This window comes from Corvus brachyrhynchos, unplaced genomic scaffold (assembly GCF_000691975.1).
Source record: "Corvus brachyrhynchos isolate BGI_N302 unplaced genomic scaffold, ASM69197v1 scaffold346, whole genome shotgun sequence".
In the NCBI taxonomy this organism is placed as follows: domain Eukaryota; kingdom Metazoa; phylum Chordata; class Aves; order Passeriformes; family Corvidae; genus Corvus; species Corvus brachyrhynchos.
Window position 1 is genome coordinate 2,851,764 of NW_008238644.1, and position 20,626 is coordinate 2,872,389.

A 20,626-nucleotide genomic window follows, 5' to 3' on the forward strand; every position below is an offset into this window, starting at 1 on the left:
AGCTGGAGCACTGTGGTATCTTGTGCTGGAAATGTCTGGATCTTTCTAATGTTGCAACATGGTGAAGAATTCACTGAACTCATCTGTTGGGTTCATCCTCATGTTGCAAAATGTGGAATGTGTGAGATTTTCTTAAGAAAGGATATTCTTTGATGTTTGATCTTTGTGTACTTTCAAGCCTACTCAGCAAGGAGGGAGATTTAATCAGTGAAACAGATAGCAACTAACATGTAAGTCCTAAGTGATGTCCAGGTGTTAGAAAAACAAATTACTGGTTTAAGAATTGCCTTGTTAAGATTTAGGGCTTGACAGGCTTCAGTGATCTCAGATGTGGAGGGTGGTTTACAAGGCTTGGGAAGAAGGATGTACCACTGATAATGGGCACAGGGAGTGCAGAATTTAAGCGCCACAAGGACAGAACTCCCAAGATAAGGATGAAACCTATAAAGGCAACTCAGCATCTCTGTTGAATCAGTTCTGAGTGGGTCAAAGGTAATTCCAGCATGAGGAGATCACAACACCAACTCACAGACCACCAACCCAAGTAACCCACTGACCCAAACGAAGAGAGACTGGGCACATGGACTAATTAGCGAGAGAGGTCATTACCCAATAGAAGGTAGAATACTGGTTATTGAGAGAACCATGTAACTTGCAGCCAATGAACACTAATTCCTTTCTTTGCTAAAATGTATAAATAGTAAAAAGTTTTTATAATTGGTGTGCTTGACTCGTGGAATACCACTGAGCACCCACACTTGCACAACTCCAAAATAAATAATCAGTGCCTCTCTCAAGTGTGTAATTATTGGCTTGCTGCACCTCGAGTAACAAGTCTGATTTGTATGGACGACACTGGCATTGGTGTGCAGCAGATCAGCACCAGCATGCCCCCCAGTTATTCCAACCTTTAGATCAGAGCTTCTGGTTTAGTTTTGTGCTGGTACAGATTTCAGGAAAAACCTCACATACCTGAACCAGCATGTGGTGAGTGGAGGCAACTTACATGAAAAACACGAATTGCTTGAACCAAACTGCCAATTTAGACATGTTCAGTGTAGATGCATCCAACACAGACTGGGAGACTGGGCTCAGAGAGGGTGGACTGGAATAGTGGGTTCCTTAAGGCTACTTTGATTTCAGAGCCAGTGTGCTGGATCTCAGTTCTTTCTCCCTGGTAGCAGAAGTGTGAGAGAGAACCATTGGTCTATTCCAGTTACAGAAACATTTCCTTCATGTGGAAGAACTATGGTTCAGTCTGACAGGGTGTTTTATTTTTTATTGAAGTCTCTAAAGCAATAAAAATGTATTTTTGAAAAGGATTTTGGTTTTTTTTGAAAGTGCTGATTAGCATGAAAAGCCAAGAACTCAGAATCTGTCAAATGGAGTTTGTGGTTGCCTGTACAACCCTCCCTCTGTACTTGATAAGAAACCTCAATTATATGGTTGTGTACAGTTTCTTTGTTTGTCATTTTAATTGCACAGATCAAGTCTGTAACTAAACTTGGGGGTGGGGTTAACCATAAAGCAAGTATCTCCTAGCACTTCAGCTGTTGGATCTAGAATCCAAATACCATTTTGATACCTGTTTGTAATACGTTTTCACAAAACCAGAAGCTATTCCATGCTGTCCATGCTGTCAAAGAGCCAGCTGAAAGCAAGTAAAAGCTGCTTGTAGCCACCTCTAGTCTTGGGAGTGTTTTTTCTTTCTTTTAAGCAGAAGACAGCCTGCTTCTACTTGACTTGAGTATACACAACACATGAAAATCAAGTTAAATATTGGTACATAAGCTTTTAAGAATAGACTTTAAATGTATGTAGCTTTTCTTGTGACAATTTGTGGTCCAATTAGTTTCCTGGGAGCTGCAGGGTTTTGGCAGGCATGCTCAGTTCCCTTACTGTGCATAAGAGTTGATGGGTGCTCAGTTTGTTCTGTGTTGTCCTTCACCATAGCTCTTAGTGTTGGAGAGGAAATGTTGATTTTTATGTGAAATTCACAGTTACATGTAGAAATTATGTTGCTGTAATTCTTGACCATTCTTTGCCGGTAAGATGTAAATTTTTGGTCTCCTTTGCAACTGAAATGGTTGCTGTTTATATCAGTATGGGCAATCATTCTACATCTGGATGTATTTTAATTGTTCAGTACTTCATTTTGCAACATAAGTAAGTCTGAAGAATTCTGATATTTATTATTTAATTACGCAGGTTCATTTTTCTTTTGAAGGGAAAATTTTAAAACATTTCTGTGTTTAACAATGCTAGTCATTCATTAGGATTGTTAAACTGTGAAACTGCAAGTAGATGTGTAGAGTTTGAGGGAAATGCTAGAGAGACATACATCCCATTTGAGGTGAGCTTGGGAATCTTAAGAGTTCCTTTCTTCTGAGGCTCCTTCTCCAATTTGCTGAGAAGCTAAGAAAGTCAGGAAGAGATCTGTCTCCTGTTACTAACCACAGAAATGGCACTTAGCATGAACAAACCAATTTCACTGTTTATGTAACAAAGCTTTTTTCAATCAGAATGATGGTGGTTTGTGGACATGGACAGCTTGTGCCTCCCGGAATTACCACATGCAGGTGTTTCTGTAGTGTTTGAAGCTACTTTTTTCTTCTCCAGAACCATCTTGCATCTGACAGAGAAATGAGTGTTCTGTGTGATGATCTCAGATGTATGTGTAGATTGACTAAAAGAGTATCTTTGGGTCAGCTCTGAACACTTGTTTTATGCATCCATTGTCTTCATTAGTAGGACTAATTATACAGTTACAACTTTTCTTAGACTTTGGTTGGGTTAGGCTAAAGCATTGCTAGAAAAGCTGGCTAGGAAAATCTGTATCTGTGATGAGTTAGAGCAGTTCTGGCTTTTGTGGGGTGAGGAATGTGAGGCTTTTATGATCTAGTTTCTTAATGCCATTTTGGAGCAAACAAAAGCCTGACACCAATATCCTGGATCAGCAACGTATTTTTATGAAAAGAGTATAATATCAAGATCAGGTTCAAGTGTAAATTTCCGAGCTGAGCCTCGTATTTCAAGTTCAGCATTTAGTGTATGTAATATGTGAATACAAAAGGGATTGTACTGGCTTAAATAAAAGGCCAGTCTGTTATATCAGGATGTTCCTGACGGTAAGCAGTACTGCATCCTTAGGGAAAAGTGCAAAAACAAGGCAAATGTGATGTTAACACTACTTAACTACCTTGCTGCACACTGCTATAACCTGACAGCTTGAGCTTTTTGTTCTCCCTTTTGATCATGGCTTAAATTTTTACAAGATAACTTCTTATAGCTTCCCTTCCAGACTGATTTCCTAAAATTCTTTCCTTTTTATCTTTCTATATATTGTTTTTTTAATCACTGTTTTATAGTAACTAAAGACTTGACTTTTTCTGTCAAAAAACTAAACTGCAACTGACTTCTTCATATTTTTCTAGTTCCTCTTTCAAATTTAACCTTAGTAATGGTGTACTTCTCACTTTTATTGTTCCTGCAGAGATAGTGTATTGAAATACCCTGCGATTCATGAGCACCCTTCCAGACTGATTTCCTAAAATTCTTTCCTTTTTATCTTTCTATATATTGTTTTTTAATCACTGTTTTATAGTAACTAAAGACTTGACTTTTTCTGTCAAAAAACTAAACTGCAACTGACTTCTTCATATTTTTCTAGTTCCTCTTTCAAATTTAACCTTAGTAATGGTGTACTTCTCACTTTTATTGTTCCTGCAGAGATAGTGTATTGAAATACCCTGCGATTCATGAGCAGGCATGGATAGTGTCTTCTATTTAGTCCTCACATAACACTCCCACTGAGAGTTTTCCAGTCTAAACTGGTTAAGCAAAGGATTCCTATAATCTCACTTCTAGAGTTGTCGTCCTAAATCATCTGTGCTTCTGCATTTAGCAGCTTTCCTTGCTTCTCCAGTCTATTAACCCTTACAAAGCCATTCTCAAGTGCTAGCAGCCTGTTTTCATTTCAAGTGAGATGAAAGCTGTCTTGTTTATAGAGAAGCAGCCTATTCCTAAAGTTTTTTCCTTTTTTTAGACCACATTTTCTTGGTCATCCATTGTGTTATTAGTCTTCAAAAAGTACCTAAATTGCATAAGTTTCACATCTACATTTTATTTACCATAATAGACAATACTGTCTCATAAACTTCTTGCTTGTTATGAAAACATTTTTGGAGTAGAAATCATTCTTTAGTTTGGATAAAAATAGCTTTACTTGTTTTAAAAAAGCTGCAAGTACATTCAATATGAGAATATTGTGGAAAACTATAGATACTCAAATCTTTCTCTTCAGAAAAATCTGAACCAACCCCTGGAGCTATTCTAATGCTATTTTGCAATGTTGGAATGAAAAAGTTGGTTGGACTAGAAGTCATGCTATCTCCCACCTCTTTATTTACCTGTTTTATTTTATTATTGAGAGATAGTGGGTATAATTTCCTGTTTTAATAGGATTTCTGGGTTTCATAATAAAAAAGTTTAATCCTTCCCCCAGAGTGTCTTCAAAGGCATTGTTTTCAGAGAAGTGGTCCTAAAGTAATACACAAATAATGTGACCTTGGTATATATTTTGATGTGCAGCTGTATGGGGTTTTTGCTGAGGGGCTTCAGCCAGACTGTGCTGATGTGATTTGTGTCAGGCCGGGGTAGAAACCACAGCCAGTTTATGTTGCCCGTATTACACTGCTGGTCCACTTATCCAGAGCAGAGAGTTGGTGAATCCTCTGCTTGTTTTCTGGTCTGCCTCTAGAATTTATTTCTGCAGAAGAAATAGCAAAGCTGGTTTTTAACCTGGGACTTTCTAAGATTTGTGGTTGAGGTATGGCTGGAAGCAAATAAAGCAGCAAAATTTTCATGGTGCCCTTGAGCCTTCTTGTTCAGGTGTAACCTACAGTCCTGCTCCTGGGACCAGTGGCAGTAGGGTGGGATTCTTCATTTCTGTTTTTTGGACTAGGTCTTTGTACTAGCCTTCAGTCACCTTTCCAGTTGCTGATAAAACAAATCAGGAAGAGGCTTAGACCTGTTTTTTTTCGGAGTGGGGTTGTATCAAAGACTTCAGCATGTGGTGGAGGTTGTAGAACTGTGCCAGCAATAAAACTGTGGGCATCTTTTCTGCATGCAGGTGTCACACTCTGCTGAACATTAGAACAAGACAGCATTTGTTTAAGAAGGGTTTTGCAGAAAACTTTCACGTGAAAGTTGTCATTTTTCTGTAACATTTTGAAATCCGATGTAGTGGAAAACAGAAAGTGAACCTCTTGGTTGTAAAAACTCTTTCAAGCATGCGAATTTTTTAAATAAGCTTTTTATTTTTTGTTGAGGTGTTCAGTTTTAGTTAACTTTGTTCCATTTTTCTCACAGTTCATTAGGAATGCCACTCCTCCAACCTAGGAGTGTCTTTTTCTGCCTCTTGCAGGTAAAGTTTGCAGAATTCAGTATTAGCAGTGGATACTCTGATCTATTGGAAGACTTTGTGATACTTAAGCTTGAGAATGTTTCTTAGAAATAATGGAGTGACAGCCAGATGACACACAAAATTTCACATAGTCTAGACTTCAAGAAGTAAAATTAAAGCTGCTGCCAAAAATGACTCCACGGGAAGGTGGTGTTTCATTGTACCAGTCCATTTTATTTGCTGGTCACCTGCAGCACGCTGTGGATGGCCATTCCCTCTGCTCAGTACCCTGGTATCTTGCATTCAGCCTGTTGTGTACCAGCATCACAGGGTGTTCTCTGCACAGCTTTCCTCTACCCTTCTGTCCTGCAGCTCACACTGGTGTGAGCAGGTATCTGCCACAGGTGCAGGTCTTTGCACTGGCCTTTATTCAAGGTGGGTGTCTGCCAGGTGAGGTCCTGGCTCTCATCCCGTCCCTCCAGCATGTGAGTTGCCTCTTTGCTCCCTCCAGCTGGATGCTGTCTGTGCACTTCTTAAGGCACATTCTATCCTGTTTGCCAGGTTGGTGATGAAGAAACTAAACAACATTTGATTCCAGTGTTGGCCCTGAGAAATGCTGCTTGTAGCTGGTTTGTCAGTTAAACTTCAGGTCATTGAGCTCTCTTTGAACCGGATAATGACTTTAAGCCAATTTTCCACCCCCTTTCTAGACTTTTTGCAGAATTGTATGTTCATTCCAATGTTAATAGAATGGGAGCTAAGCAGAAACAGTTATGCCATGTGAGTGTTAAAAACTGAGAACTAAAGCCTGAAATAGCAAGGGATCTGTATTACTTCTCTGTTAAAAGAGTTTGTTCAGCATTTCTGAGAAACCACATCCTTTTAAAATGTCTTGAGTTGGGAACCACAGTTACTTTCAGAAGACTGGGCAGTTGTTCTCAAATAAATACCTCTTTCTTCCAAGGTAGTTGGTGGACTTTTGATGACACAGGTTTTGGTAGTTTAGCTGATGATTTTCAGGATTCTTGGGTCACATTTCATTTGTATTTTCTGGTTCTTTTCAAGGTTTCATACAGTCAGAGGTGCTGTGCATTTTGGTAATGCGCGGTTTTGTCATAACTCCTGCATGCAGATTTGCATAATGCAGTCATGCATTGTCAGAATAAATCTAGCTCAACTATTGTGTTCCCATGGTCAAAGATAGCTCCTCTTTCCGTTTTTAGGCCAGGCTAAATTGCATCTTGACTTTCATACATAAATACGTGTGGCATTGGTTTTTGCAACTTTATGCTCTTTTTAGCTAAGTTAAAAATGTGCAGCTGGAGAATGTCAGTTACTGTGTAAGGGTGTTTTGGGAGCTTGGCTTTAGCATTGCAGATACATTGTACAATGACATTGGATTCTAACGTAGCTGTCAAACAGGAAAAATGACATTGACTGGGTTTGTACCTTGACTTACTGTTGTGCCCAGAGTTGGAGGGGAAGAAATCCAAGAATTGCACAGAACAAAGACCTGATAGAAGAGGGACAATCATAATTGATATTCAGTGTCATTTAACTATGTAGTATGAAATGTATTTTTGAATTCCTGTCGTTCTTCTACCTTCTGTTGTAATTGCATATTGAGCAATAATCTTTTAGTATGTTAAGGCTCTTTTGTGTATTAATTATATGCGGTAGCATCTGGTAAAACTGAATTATTTTACACTGCCTGCAACACCTTAATTTTTAGGAGCATGACAAGAATAACAGTGGGTACTGTTATCTCCTCTTACTGCAGGGAAAATCTTGACTAAAAAAGGATTTTTTTTCCCCCATTTGCTTCTAGATCTTTCAAAGAACAGATTTACTGAAATTCCTCCTGATGTCTGGCTTTTTGCACCACTGGAAACTTTAAATTTGTATCACAACTGCATCAAATCCATTCCAGAATCTATTAAAAACCTGCAAATGCTTACCTACCTTAACATTAGGTGAGTAATGGTGGTCGGTTTTGGTCTTTATATAATGTATCTCATTGGAGAGTTGGAATTTTGCTTCATCAGGTCATTGTGTTTGCAGTTTTCTTTGTTTCTGATGTTATGTACACAGACAGTGTTCAGAAACTACAGGTATGAAAATTTGCTGCCATCAAGAGGGTAAATTACTCTGGCTCATTTTGCACATTATTTACATCCACTGCTGTACTGCTCTTTTTAAACTTGGAAAACATATGGTTGGATTTTCTCACAAGAACAGAAGATGGATATGAGCTCTGGCAGGAGAGGGAATCTAAAAAACTCTCCTGACCCTGTTTTCCACGATATTCCTTGTTTCTGATATTGGCTGCATCAAATCCAAAACAGTTTTCTCAGTTAAGAGCTATTTAAATCCCCAAAACCTACTCTGTCTCAAAATCTGCAAATATCAGTTCTTCTAGTGCTAATTCATGAGTAATGTGCTCTGTGGCACTTTTAAAGAGGATTAATATGATACAAAACTGCAAAATTTTCTGAAAGAAATATGGCCTTTCTTCAGCAGCAGCCCATTTCTCTTTTGATGGTGTTTGAGGTGCTGAATACATTTCTTTACACAGAAATGCTGTATAGTTCTAACTCTTCTTTCAAGAGTTGACTCTCCTGATCATCCTTTCCCAAACTGTGCTTTATCCTCATTTCTGTGCTCCTATCCAAAGACTTTTCACAGCGCAGGAATGTGTGGGCTGTAGTATTGGAGAGCAGGCTAAAATCCTTTCTTCCTAGCCCAGATGCTTTGTTACAGAAGAAAACCACACGATCTCAGATTCTAATTTGGGATTCAGATGGTGGAAGAATCGTATTGTGCATTTCATAGTAAAGCAGGCAGCTCCTAAAAAAACCCAAAACCTGGAAAACCAGAGGAAATCTATGTACGCAACATGAATGACTGCTTCATTGGCACTCTTTTATAGTCAGTTTAAGAAAAGCTTACTTGCACATTGTGTTTTTGCTTCTCATACCATCAACCAAAAAAGCCTGGCATATCTGCCTGAAATGCAACATAAAAAGAGACTTAATGCACACCTATATACAGAATTTATTTGTATTGTCCACTTTAAATTTTACAGAATAAATCTGTTGCTTTTATAGAGAGACTGTGAAAAGGTTCTAGTCATTTTATGGTGTAATTTGCAAGAGTATGTTTTTGTTGATTTTGCAGTTCTGTAAACTGTAGTCGTGGAGAAAATATTAAAAACCCCCAAGATTTGTAGATCGAGAACAATGCTCTGAATACATATCAATTAAGCACTAAAACTTCTGTATTTTTCTTAATGTAGTCTGAGGACTTAAAAGTTTTTTTTTGGTCAAAAATGGAGCGAGCTCTACCTAAATCAACAGCAATTACTGATTTTAATTTTTTTACTTTTATATGTGAAAGGAATTGCTTTCATTTCATACCATATCTGAACAAGCTTGTTTTCCAATGACTTTTTAAAATGTACCTTATTAGAAACATTTTATGTATTTCTGGCAGTGGAAGTCCATCAATGTGGATAGCTTTTTCAATATAGATTTAAATCCAGTAGTGGGTAAGAATGTATTTCATAGCAGGTACACATGCATGCAGCTGGAAAATGATATACACAGAAGAAATATATTTTAATTAAGACTTACTTTCCGGACTGTTGCTCAGCAAAATAAATAAATGTTTAGGGCTTTTTGTGTTGGCTCAGGAGAGACACAACAACATGACATGAGAAGCAATGGCCTTATATAATGTTCTGGTTTGGCAGACTATCCCATCAGGTGGTTCTTCTGAAGGTATCAGCAGGATAAAAGCAAGTGTCAAACATTATTTCTTTTAACACATTTCTCTGTACATTTTGGTGTTAGATTCTGTCCTAGTACATACTCATTTCATCAAGTAAAATGGGGATCTAAAATTCACATACCTGAGATAGGCTGTATCTGGTAAGGAAATTGTGGTGGAGATTGTAGATGAAATTGTAATAGGTGGAGAAAGTAATCTGGGATGGGAGAAAAGTTGTACAATATTCATCTCAGACTCCCTGAGAGCTAAAAAAGAGATTATAATCTAGTCTTGCTTGTCCCTTTTTCTTTCTTTCAAGTCGAAATCTTTTGTCAACATTGCCAAAATACCTGTTTGATCTTCCACTGAAAGTTCTGGTTGTCAGTAATAACAAGCTGGTCTCCATTCCAGAAGAAATTGGAAAGTTGAGAGATCTAATGGAGTTGGTAAATACAACTGTGAATCTTTGTACTAAGTAAACTTATAAGCAGTGTATTTTCAGTATAATAAATTATTAATATTTCTTTAAATATAGAACTACAAAATTTAAATTCAGCTACTGTGTTTTATTGGTATTTTCAGTTTATTTTTCAAGGTTATCAAACCCAGAATGCATGCTCGATGATGATTAAGGACATAGTAGAGAGAGTTTCATTCCAGTACCTGTGATATACCTGTTTAGAACATAAGAAGGCTAGAAAGACTCTATATGATTGTTTAATCACTCTGGTCTACATAAATTAATACTAAATTAGTGTCAGAAATAGCTGTAGTCTTTGTTCACTTGATGCAGTTTTGTCACCCTCTAGTGCTTGTATCCAAAAAGCTGGTGAGCCTGCTATTGCTGTCTGTACTTTTTTTAGTTTTATGGGTTGGTTCAAGGTTTATTAAGGAAAAAGAATTTTTAGAAGAGGGCAGAATGCCAGTCAATTTCCAGCAATAGCACAAGAAATTTTATCATTCATTGATTTAACTTCTTGAATTGTATTTCTGGAACATGAATCACTAAATACTTTAAAAATCCGCAAGACCTGTTATGGTTCATCTTCTCTGTGGAAAATCCAAGGTAGTTGGGATTTCTTTTAATAGTATGCTTTATAATAGTTTTGACCGCAGTATTCCTTCGTGTAATTTCACTTAAGATGTTCAGTTGATTTATTAATTATATCTTTCTTAGGATATTAGCTGTAATGAACTTCAAGTTCTTCCCCAGCAAATAGGAAAATTGCAGTCACTTAGAGAATTGAACATTAGAAGAAATAATCTCCATATGTTGCCAGATGGTGAGCTACTCATCTTCTCCCCATTGATGTAGGCAAATTAGGTGAAGTGTTAAGAAGATAACTGATTCTTTTTTTGTTTTCTTCTTTTCCCCAAATGCAGAATTAGGAGACCTTCCCTTGGTAAAGCTGGATTTTTCTTGTAATAAAATTACAGAAATTCCAATTTGTTACAGAAAGTTACGTCACTTACAAGTTATAGTTTTGGATAACAATCCAATGCAGATACCACCAGCACAGGTTAGTATTAAAGCACACAAATACAGAAATTTGTATTAGGATCTTAGAGGAAGCTGTTCTAATTTATACCAATCAAGTTTTCATTTTTTTAACGTGTATTTCTTGTATTTCTCCTTTTGGGGTGTTTTGGCTGCAAATGCAGCGCAGAAGGTATTTCTTGGGGTATATTCTCAGGGACCATGCTGTGTAATTAAGACTTTTTGTTCATTTGTTTCCCAACAGATATGTTTAAAGGGCAAAGTACATATATTTAAATTCCTCAGTATTCAGGCGTGCCTCAGAATAGATAAAAAACCAGATTCTTTGGATCTTCCATCATTAGGTAAACGAATCCCCTCCCAGCCACTCACAGACAGGTGAGTAGTGGGGTTTTTGAGTATAGAGAACATACTTTGAAAAGGATGTTTGTTTTATTTTAGGAAAGTGAAACTACTGTTTCTTTAATTCTTGTGTGGGTTTTTAATGTGTTGTTTTTCTTAATGTAGCATGGAGGACTTTTATCCCAATAAAAATCATGGACCAGACTCTGGCATTGGAAGTGATAATGGGGATAAAAGGTTGTCCACTACAGAAGTGAGTATTTTTTCACTGTTGAATTTTTAATTTGTGGATCTTTAGAATTTTTTCCTTTGTATTTTGTATCGTTTGAGAAATACCTCAGTAAGTTGCATTTAATATCCTTTCAGTATCTGCACAGTTGAGTTTAAACCATTAGACTGCCATATCAGACACAAATTGTTTATGTATTTCTTTAACTTTTCTGGTTAAGGTCAATTCTAATCAATATGATATGACTGGAATATATTGATATCCCAAACAGTAAGATTTATTAGGAAATCATATAATAATATCATTTCCATGTCAGTTCTGTACTAAATGTGAGTGTCTTTGCAGCCATCTGATGATGATACAATCAGCCTTCACTCCCAGGTATCAGAGTCAACAAGGGAACAGACATTAAGGAATGACAATCACGTAATGGGAAGTAAACTTGATCCACAGAAAGGTAATACCAGTTGTGCATTTGTCATTTTAGGTCACAGATACTTTGCCTAGGTAATCTAATGTAAAAAATGGCACAAAATCACAGGATCATGTGTTGGTATTGTATTTTCATCATTTCATAAAATAACATAATAGTCATAAACAGACAAGGCTAGAAAGAAAGGGGGGAAAAAGATTATTTCTAGCTTAAGAAGGCACAATTTCTACATTTTATCTTTATCTGACATCGGTCGAGAGAACTGTTCAATATCTCTCCTCTTCATAAATCCTCACTAGACCAGGAGGCGTATGACTACATTGATCCCAGTGCAGAGGAGGGAGCTCTTCCTGAGCAGGGAGATGCACAGATTGGCCCACTGCTGTCCTATGTCAAGGTACCAGAGATTGACAAAAGAAAAACTGTTCAGTAGCCTTGATTTTTTTTTCTTTTTTTCCCCCCTAATTCAATTCTAACATTTGTTTTGTTTAAGGAACGGGGAAAACATCCTGAGAAATCCCAGAAAATAGAACAAAATGAGGACTGGCGAGATGAAAAAAGGTAAATCTTCTTCATCTTTTTTGAGTAGGTTTTACTAGTAGTGGCAGGGGTGAAAGCAAGGGTTTTTTTAGCTCCTTGCATGTGTAGGAAGCAGTTCTCATATTGAACACTGAGTGCTTCTCTTGGACAGAGAATACGTTTATAGGAAGCACTGCTTAGTTATTGCCATAATGAGCCATTTCTGAGTCTTGCTTCACTGAAGTCAGGTAGGTCACTAATGTTTAATTTTTCAGACTCCAGAAAGAGCAGCTGCTGGCTGAAGATGATGAGGAACTCAAAGAAGTGACTGACTTGAGAAAAATAGCAGCTCAGTTGTTGCAGCAAGAACAAAAACACAGGTATAACAATAACTTTTGTTACAATTAATTTATTCTTTAACCTCTCTTATACCCAAAAGCTTTTGACACCTTATTTTGAGAACAGTTTTGTCCAGCTGCTAAAGAGCGAAGTGACAGACTCTGTCAGGATACCTGTCTTGTGTTTCTTGTCTGAATTACACAACCTGCATACAGTTTGTTTGTGACTGGTTATTTTTATTCAGACACAAACTAATTAAGGTGGCACTTCCTTCAGTCAGTATCCTGCGGACTAAGGGGAAATTTGTTTGAACATTATTCTGTCAAATGACATTATCTGTGTATAAAAATAAATCATTTCAACTGCCTGCCTTTCTCTGCTTCATTATGGGCATCTCAACAGAACAATTCTTGAAAAGGAGCCAAGGAACAAGCAGCAGATTAAAGGAATGTAACAGAACAAGTTAACAACTGTGTAAAATGAAGAACAGGAAGGAATACCTGGAGTCACATAGGATATGGCCAGGCTGGGGTAGGAGCAGTTTCTGTACTGTTCCTTTACCAAGCAGGCAAATGCTGTAAGGTACTTCGAGAGTAAGCTCTTCTGAGAGGTGAAAGTTGTAGTTAATAGTAGTTCATTAACTAAAATACTTCCTAACACTCATTCAGTATCCCACAGTAATAGATGTAAGTTCATACCAACTTAATATAGTATTTTTTTCTTTCAAATTTCTGTATAATTATGAGACTCTCCTGCTTTATTTTCAAGATGGTTGAAATACATGTGAAGCCCTCAGAGAAACTGAGATCACAATACTATGATTTGCAGGGTCTTAAAAATTCACCAGCATTTTATATTAGTTAAACAGTAACAGTAGTGTGCATGTGTGGAAGATAAAATAGGTTTTTCTTAGAACTCCATGCTCTGCTTTCAAGAATTAGTTGTTGTTCACAGGAAAGGGAAAAATAAGAATGAAATCTTAATGCTAGTGTATTCTTAGTATCAAAAATACTGCAAATAAGACCAAGAATGCATAATTTTCTCGTATTACTGAAGAGAGAATGAGGGTGTTTTTTCTTATATTAGGTTTTTATATGATGGTTATTTATGCTGCATGGGGGTCTTGTTTGATTACATATTTCCTGGTTATCTAATCATTTGAAATACCAAGCCACTCCTCTTCTGAAGTACTGCAACTTGAATTTTACTTGTCATATGTTGTTGTGTCTTACTGCAGTGATCTTGCTAATTGTTCTGCTTTGTCTTGAATTATGCAGGTTATGCAATCTTAATAGTTCTTAAGTTTTACTTCTTAGTTTAGCATTTAGATTTTAAAGTTTGTTTATGTATCTTTAGGTACATGAGCTCAAAATCTCCTCTGATAGAAAATGTAGCCCTGATTTTGAATCCATGGGTTTTTTTAATCAGCAATAAGAATAATATTTAGTATTTAGTGAAGATATTTCTATGCTTATTTGTAGAATATATGTTCAATCAGTAAAGAGAATCCTCAGGGAAGTTAAGCATCACAAAATAATTCCTTACTAATCACATTTCTGTTTGTTCAGTGTATGTTTTTGTAATATTATGCAGTCTCCTTTCCTTTTGCTTGCTATGCTAATGACTTCCCTGTCCTCTCCCATCAACCTATCCTGCTTCCTTCCTCCGTCTTTGGCTTTGGTGTGCATGAAATGTGAATACAGACGAAGGCCACTAAGCTATAGAACTTCATTCAGTGAGAAACTCTTCCAGAGGACCAGGGCGGCAGGACGTGCATCAAGGTATAAAGTGTTTGTAGAGCTTCAGATTTCCAGAGTTAAAATGTGGACAAAAGAAATGCTCTTGGCCATTTCTAAAACAAAAACAGAGTTCAAGGGATTGGCTGAGCTACCCTAAGATGTTTGTTATCAAAAATAGCTTCCAATACATTGCTTGTTCTTTAGGATGAAATACTAATTAAGAAAAATACTTAGTTAGGCAATTCTCCGAAGAACACTTTGAGTCCAAACCTAAAACCTTTTATTTTTCTTTAAGTGTACAACCTCAGATACAGTGCCTCAGGCAAAGTGGTGCTTCTGGTTTTTTGGGGTTTTGTTTGTTTGGTGGTTTTGTGTTGTTTGTTTGATACTTTGGTTTTAAAGTGATCATTTTCAAGTTAGCATGACCAGAGATAATTTGTTTTGCATTTGACCCATGGTGGAAGTATTTGTAACATGCAGACCTCACCAGTAACATGAAACTTGAATATAGTGTAGACAATACTCAAACATGTAGGTGTTGAATGATTTCAAACTTTGTTACCTTATAAATTGAAGCTCTGTAACTTAGTCTGGATACTCCTTGTCTTTTTCAAAAGGCAGTAGAGTCGTTTAGATTAAATAATTTTCATTGGTTCCAAATGAGCCTGTTTGAATTTGCATCAAAATTAAGTCTGGGTTCTTACTTGGCAGCAGTGATTTCCTAAAACTGTCTAAATCCAGAAGAGCACAACTTCAATCACAAAGCAGAGACAGATGTGAAGTCAGTGGACTGCTCTGGAATGAATTGAAAATAAATCATCTTTGTCTCACTGCACAAGATTTCTAGTGTCTTTTTACACTTTAGAGACTCAAGGTAGTACTTGCTTGCCTAAACTTGAGGATAGCTAACCTTAAGTAAAACTACCATTGTTCACTTCATCTGTGTCCATTAATCGTTGTTATGTTTGCACAAAATGTGAAAGTGTAAGTGGCTGAGAAGAGATTCCACTCTTCAAATCCTGAAACTTGAGAAAATATTTTACAATATCATACTTGGTTTTGTCATTGCCTTTTTCTCTCATCTGGTCAAGCACTTCAGTGCAGATATTGTGCTTGCATAATATAGAAGTAGAAAAATGAGTCACTATGTTCATTTTGTGTTTAGTATGTAAATATATGTCAAATATATATAAATATGTGGTGTTGATTAATTTAGATTTTAAAATTTGTGTGAGTTTTAGAACCCTTTCAGAGGATTAATTGTTATGCTACATCTGTAACAACTGAATTGGTGTGATCTGTAAGACTCATGAGTAGGAAATTGATTGCAGTTCTGGAACAGATGTCCTGTGCAAGTTCTTAGTTCACTAAATCAGAAAGATCATCAGTATATGGCACAATAATTGACCTGTACAATAAAAGTTTTGGATTTAATGAATGATAGTAGGAATGGCAACAGTTGCTGAAATTGTTGGACCATCAACATCATGTAACTTCTGAACCTGAGCTACTTCTACTTTCATTTTATATACTCTGCTTTGCATTGTATTTCTTGAAAGACAGTAATTAACATGCCTGCAGTGATTGCCCCAGACCCCCTTCAAACTGAACAAATTATTTTGCCGATTTTCTGCAATTTAGTAAATTCAGATTAGTTTTCTTCACTATTTTCTTTAGTTAAAAGCTTTCAAGTTCGTTATTCCGCAGGAAACAGATTTCTGTAACTGAGCTTAGCAACGTGTCAGATACTGAACTTGCTGTTACTTCCCCATCAGTATTCTTCAGTTTTTAAACAGGAAGTTTCAAAAATTACTGGCTCTGTTTTAGAAAGTATAAAAATACACTTTGTTTAAATATTTTTAGTTCATGATAAACTCAGTCATTAATTATATACGTGTTGCACAGAAACAGTATACCTGAAAAGTGTATGTATATATATGTTAGAATTAGCTTGAATAGTTTTTCCTTGCATTTCATATAATAAGTTTCAAAAAGGAATAGCCTTTATTATATACAATCATTGCATTTATACTATAGTGTCAGTTTTGGTGCAAGTGTTGCATCAAACTGTGTATAATTTTTTTTTAATTGTAGTCATCGCTTGCTATAAAGTCTCTCTGAATTTCTCATTGCTTTCAGTTAAGACTAAGCTAGTTTAAATGGGGAGTCTCTGTAAAAGGTAATGACTTTAAAATAGCATGAGATTCTGGTTTGGTGACCCATGCTCTGAATATTTTTTTTTGGTTACACTTTTTTCAGGCTGTAGTATAAATTAAGTCTGTAATGCACCCTCAAAGCTAAGTTTCTGAACACAAAATATAGGAAGCAGATGCTACAGACTGAGTGCAGCAGACATTTACAGGCTTAACTTTTACAGGCTTAAACTTTTACAGACATTTACAGGTTTACAGGCTTAACTTCTCATAATCCCATTAAACTGAAGGTCACACAATGAGGGGTTTATACTGCAAATGAGATAACTGAGTTCAAAGTTATCACCGTAATCAGAGAAGTTTGATTGAAAAATCATCAGTCATTTAAAGTTAATGACTGTGCTGCACTGTGGAATAGTAATGAAGTATTAAAAGGTGACTACTGTTTTACTTTCTTCCATTGAAGAGTTGGTTGTGTTCTGATTCTTAATACATTCTAATTCTATATTTAATTCTGTGTAAATACACTTCCATCACACTTCTGCGCATGAAGTCACTGTCAAAATGTAATATTGCTACCTTCAAGAGTTCAGAATTTGTCACTTAAGTTCAATGTGATGCTTACTTAAAAACAGTTTTAAGTGTTACTGATTGATTTGTTATTTTTAACACTTAAAACATCCATAATAGCTTATATCCTCTTCCTGTGCACTCACACATGATATGTGTTTGCTCCAGATGAAAACACATTTCTGAATCTCGTTGAGTTTAGGCTTTTCTGACTGTTTACCATTTAGAAAAATGGAATTTCCATTGGTTCACTTCTGCATTAAACTTTTCTTTTACTTCTTAGGCTGTGTTTCTCCATTTTCCACCCCTCCTTTTTCTCTTCAATTCCTTTGCACTTGCAGTGTTTCTTACATCTTCGCATCTGTTACTGACTGACTTTCCTGTGCTTGGTCTGTCTCTATCCTTTCTGGTCTGCTTTAAATTGACTATCTTTCATCTTCTAATTTTAGTGAACAGTGGGTCTTTTGTGTTGAGAGCAGCATGACTTTACACAGGTGTGAGATCAGCTGAAATAGTATCTATTTAGGGAGAAAAATAAGAGGAGACTTCATTTTGGTTTGAATTATCACCAAGTTTTGCTAACTTGAAATACTTCAAGAGCTGGAAATGATACTGTTAATTCAAATGGAAGCAGGAACGGGCTTGGATTTCATATGTGTACACACACATTTTAGTTTTATGGAAGATGCCACTTAACGTTCAAAACTTGTTTATTTACAGGAAATGTGATGCAGTGAAAGTGACATACTGTAAGAAAATTGTTTTAAATACCTATTTTTTTCGTTCTAGGCTTCTTAATCATTCAGTTTCAGTAAACACAAGGAACAGGCCAAAGCAGCCAATGGAATCTGAAAAATGGTATTGTTACACTTAAATGTATCACAGCTTTCAATATTTTATTAGCTTCATTTTTGTTTATTGTGTCACTACTGCCATCTTCTGTCATAATGCTTTTAGCTCATGGTGAAATTGCAGCTACAAGAGTAATCTATTCTTGAGCTTCTTTCTTTCAGATTGAAAAAAAAATAGCCGTTCTTCTGAGTATTTAGGAAAATTGATGTAATCCAGAAACAAATTTGTAGGTCTGATTATGGTGCTGATTATGGCAGCAATTCATTTATGTTTAGACCTCCAATTCCAGTGTGGAAGGTTGTACCTCTTCCCATAGGAGATTGTGTTGTGCAGGTATTTTAGATTCTGTGTTACACAAGGTGGCACTGGAGCTGTGCTTAGGCATCTAGATTTTCCTCCCTGGCAGTCCTTTTGTGCTCTCAGGAGCTGTTGGAAAAGTGTTACTGGGAGTTCAGCCTACAAAACCTTTATTGTTTGAGGAGCATGTGTAACTGAGGAATCCACTGTCTGCAGGAGCTGTACTTAGGCTTTTTCTTTGAATTTAAAAAAAAAAAAGTACAACCCCCACATACAAAACAAAGCAAAAAAAAAAAAAAAACAAACCAGAAACCATCAATAATCAAAAATACCCAAGGCTTGTCTTTAGGGAATTGGGAAATGTCCAAACCGCAGTGGGGTGGGAATGGCTTTCTGCAGTTCAGCTACACCTCAGGGGAGCATCTTGACCCAGTACAGCTGCTTCAGTGTGATACATCTTATTTTGGCTGTCTCCTGTCTCATTGGTACCTGTGGTTTTGCAGAGCTGGCTGCACACGTCCTGTGGTTGTGTGAATCATGCTGTAGCTGTTCCTTGGAACCTTCCAGGCTTTGCTCACTTACCACAGGTTCTTCTCTTTGAGTTGCTGCCACCTATTCAAGTGTACAGCTCTGTTAGGCTTTTTTATTATAGGGTAATGCAGGAAAAATTAAATTTGCCTTTTCCTTGTTTGTTAATGAAACAGGCAGTTCTGAGACTTAAAACCAAAACAAACTTTAAACCTTCAAGAGAAGCTTTTTCTAAATAAAGTACTGGGGGGTGGAAGACCCATTGTCAAGTTATGGTAAAGGAGAGTCAAATATGATTTCAGTTAAGTAGTCATACTTTTAAACCACATTGTGACATCCATATACCGATGGCTAAAAAATACTGTAGTGCTGTGGAGAAGCCACTTTTTAAGTGTTCACTTTTTTTATATTTTCAAGTACTTTGTTTTAAAGTCCACAAAAAAATAGTATGCTTCATAATGCCTTTCATCTCACTTTTTAGTGTCTCAACAAATGAAGTGAATTCCCCAGTGTCCCCATACAGCTGGCAGGTAAATATTCAAATGTAAATGTAGTGCCTTTATATTTGAGTAGTGGTGGTGGTGTTTCCTTGGTTTTGTCTCTATGGCAGAAAACTTGTAATACATTCATATGGTTGCTTATACACATAGTTCTTGAAGGTGTCTTAATTGTGGTGGAAAATGTAAGATCTTTGAAGATCTTATGCTTCAAGATAATTTGACTTGTTTGTAATGGAGCCCTTTTGTTTAATAGCATGTGGTACCATCTTTAAGGTCTTGAAACTAGTGAGGCATAAGTTTTACTTTCTTGGTTTTAGTGTATCTTTCCATATAAAGCTACTGCCTCACTATAATGTTCAGTTTGGTTTTTAGATGCAACTTCTAGATGGATTGGAGTATGTAGGCTTTCATTTTCCGTCCCTCAATGAGAAGCTTGCATGATATGATAAAATTTCAAGTTAAACTGTAGAGAGTATTTTTTTATTATTTTTATCTATTAGTTATCTGCAACTGCTTTAAATGCCCTCCTGTTCTAGTTGTGGTACATTTAGGAAACATCCATCCAGATTGTCTGCTTTCAGTTTTCGTCAAGCAGACAGTCATATATATTTATTATTATTTAAGAATCAGTCTACTTTAGCTGTCTCCTCAGTATATATTGCATAATACAGTACTTTAAAAGAGAGGTTTCTCTTACAGCTTCTTGGGGTGTATAATCTTTTAGATAGGAACAGCCAACAAATACTCAAACTGATTTTGTTACAGCCATCCTTTCTCTGTGTGATGATTATTCATAGTGAGAAATTAGATGTGCTAGTGGCTAACCACATTTGAAACTCGTGTGCTTCTGGCAGCCTTTGGTGGATTCCTCACCTACCTGCACAACTGGTCTCAATGCAGAAAACTGTTATTTTCTGAAGAATTATTTCATAGATTCTTTTTCTTCTATGAAATACATTTTAGGATTTGAACAGAAATAAGTGGTTTCTACCAGAATCACCATTAAGACTGTTAAACTTTCAGGTCATAAAGCTAGATTGAGACAGGCAAATAATTAACAACTGTAGTTCTTCATAATTTGTGCTAATGCACAAGAGTTATATTTACATTTTACATAGAAGTATTTCTGACCATTATAGCCACTGGAAAACCAGAAGGATTCAATGGATGAGCAGCATTGGCCAGAAACACAGCCAGTAATCTGGCAGAATGAAGAAAGAAGGAGAAGTAAACAAATTAGAAAAGAGTATTTCAAGGTAATGGAGGGAGTGAGGGTGGGTGACACTTTTTTTTAAAATAAGAGAGAAGAGACTATAAAACTAAGTAAAGGTAAATCCTCAAAGGTCATGATGCTTTTAAATTTGCATGTAACATAATTTTTGATTTGACTCTTTTGATTAAAAAATATATATATGTATGTATTTAGGATGATTTGAGAGTGCTGGACAATCAAGA

The 20,626-nt window shown here is 36.4% G+C and overlaps 1 protein-coding gene across 1 annotated transcript in view; it reads left to right on the forward strand.

Annotated features, from left to right (window-relative positions):
• Positions 1 to 3,116: 3,116 nt before the first annotated feature.
• The window catches only part of LRCH2 (leucine rich repeats and calponin homology domain containing 2), a 31,572-nt gene continuing 14,062 nt past the window's right edge, over positions 3,117 to 20,626 (forward strand). Inside the window, exons 1-15 of the mRNA XM_017737486.1 lie at positions 3,117 to 3,128; positions 7,157 to 7,377; positions 9,492 to 9,618; positions 10,350 to 10,455; positions 10,556 to 10,692; positions 10,915 to 11,048; positions 11,178 to 11,265; positions 11,587 to 11,698; positions 11,974 to 12,071; positions 12,168 to 12,235; positions 12,469 to 12,573; positions 14,236 to 14,313; positions 17,784 to 17,852; positions 19,153 to 19,201; positions 20,311 to 20,427. Coding sequence (XP_017592975.1) covers positions 3,117 to 3,128; positions 7,157 to 7,377; positions 9,492 to 9,618; positions 10,350 to 10,455; positions 10,556 to 10,692; positions 10,915 to 11,048; positions 11,178 to 11,265; positions 11,587 to 11,698; positions 11,974 to 12,071; positions 12,168 to 12,235; positions 12,469 to 12,573; positions 14,236 to 14,313; positions 17,784 to 17,852; positions 19,153 to 19,201; positions 20,311 to 20,427 — 1,521 coding nt within the window. The remainder of the gene's footprint in view (positions 3,129 to 7,156; positions 7,378 to 9,491; positions 9,619 to 10,349; positions 10,456 to 10,555; positions 10,693 to 10,914; positions 11,049 to 11,177; positions 11,266 to 11,586; positions 11,699 to 11,973; positions 12,072 to 12,167; positions 12,236 to 12,468; positions 12,574 to 14,235; positions 14,314 to 17,783; positions 17,853 to 19,152; positions 19,202 to 20,310; positions 20,428 to 20,626) is intronic.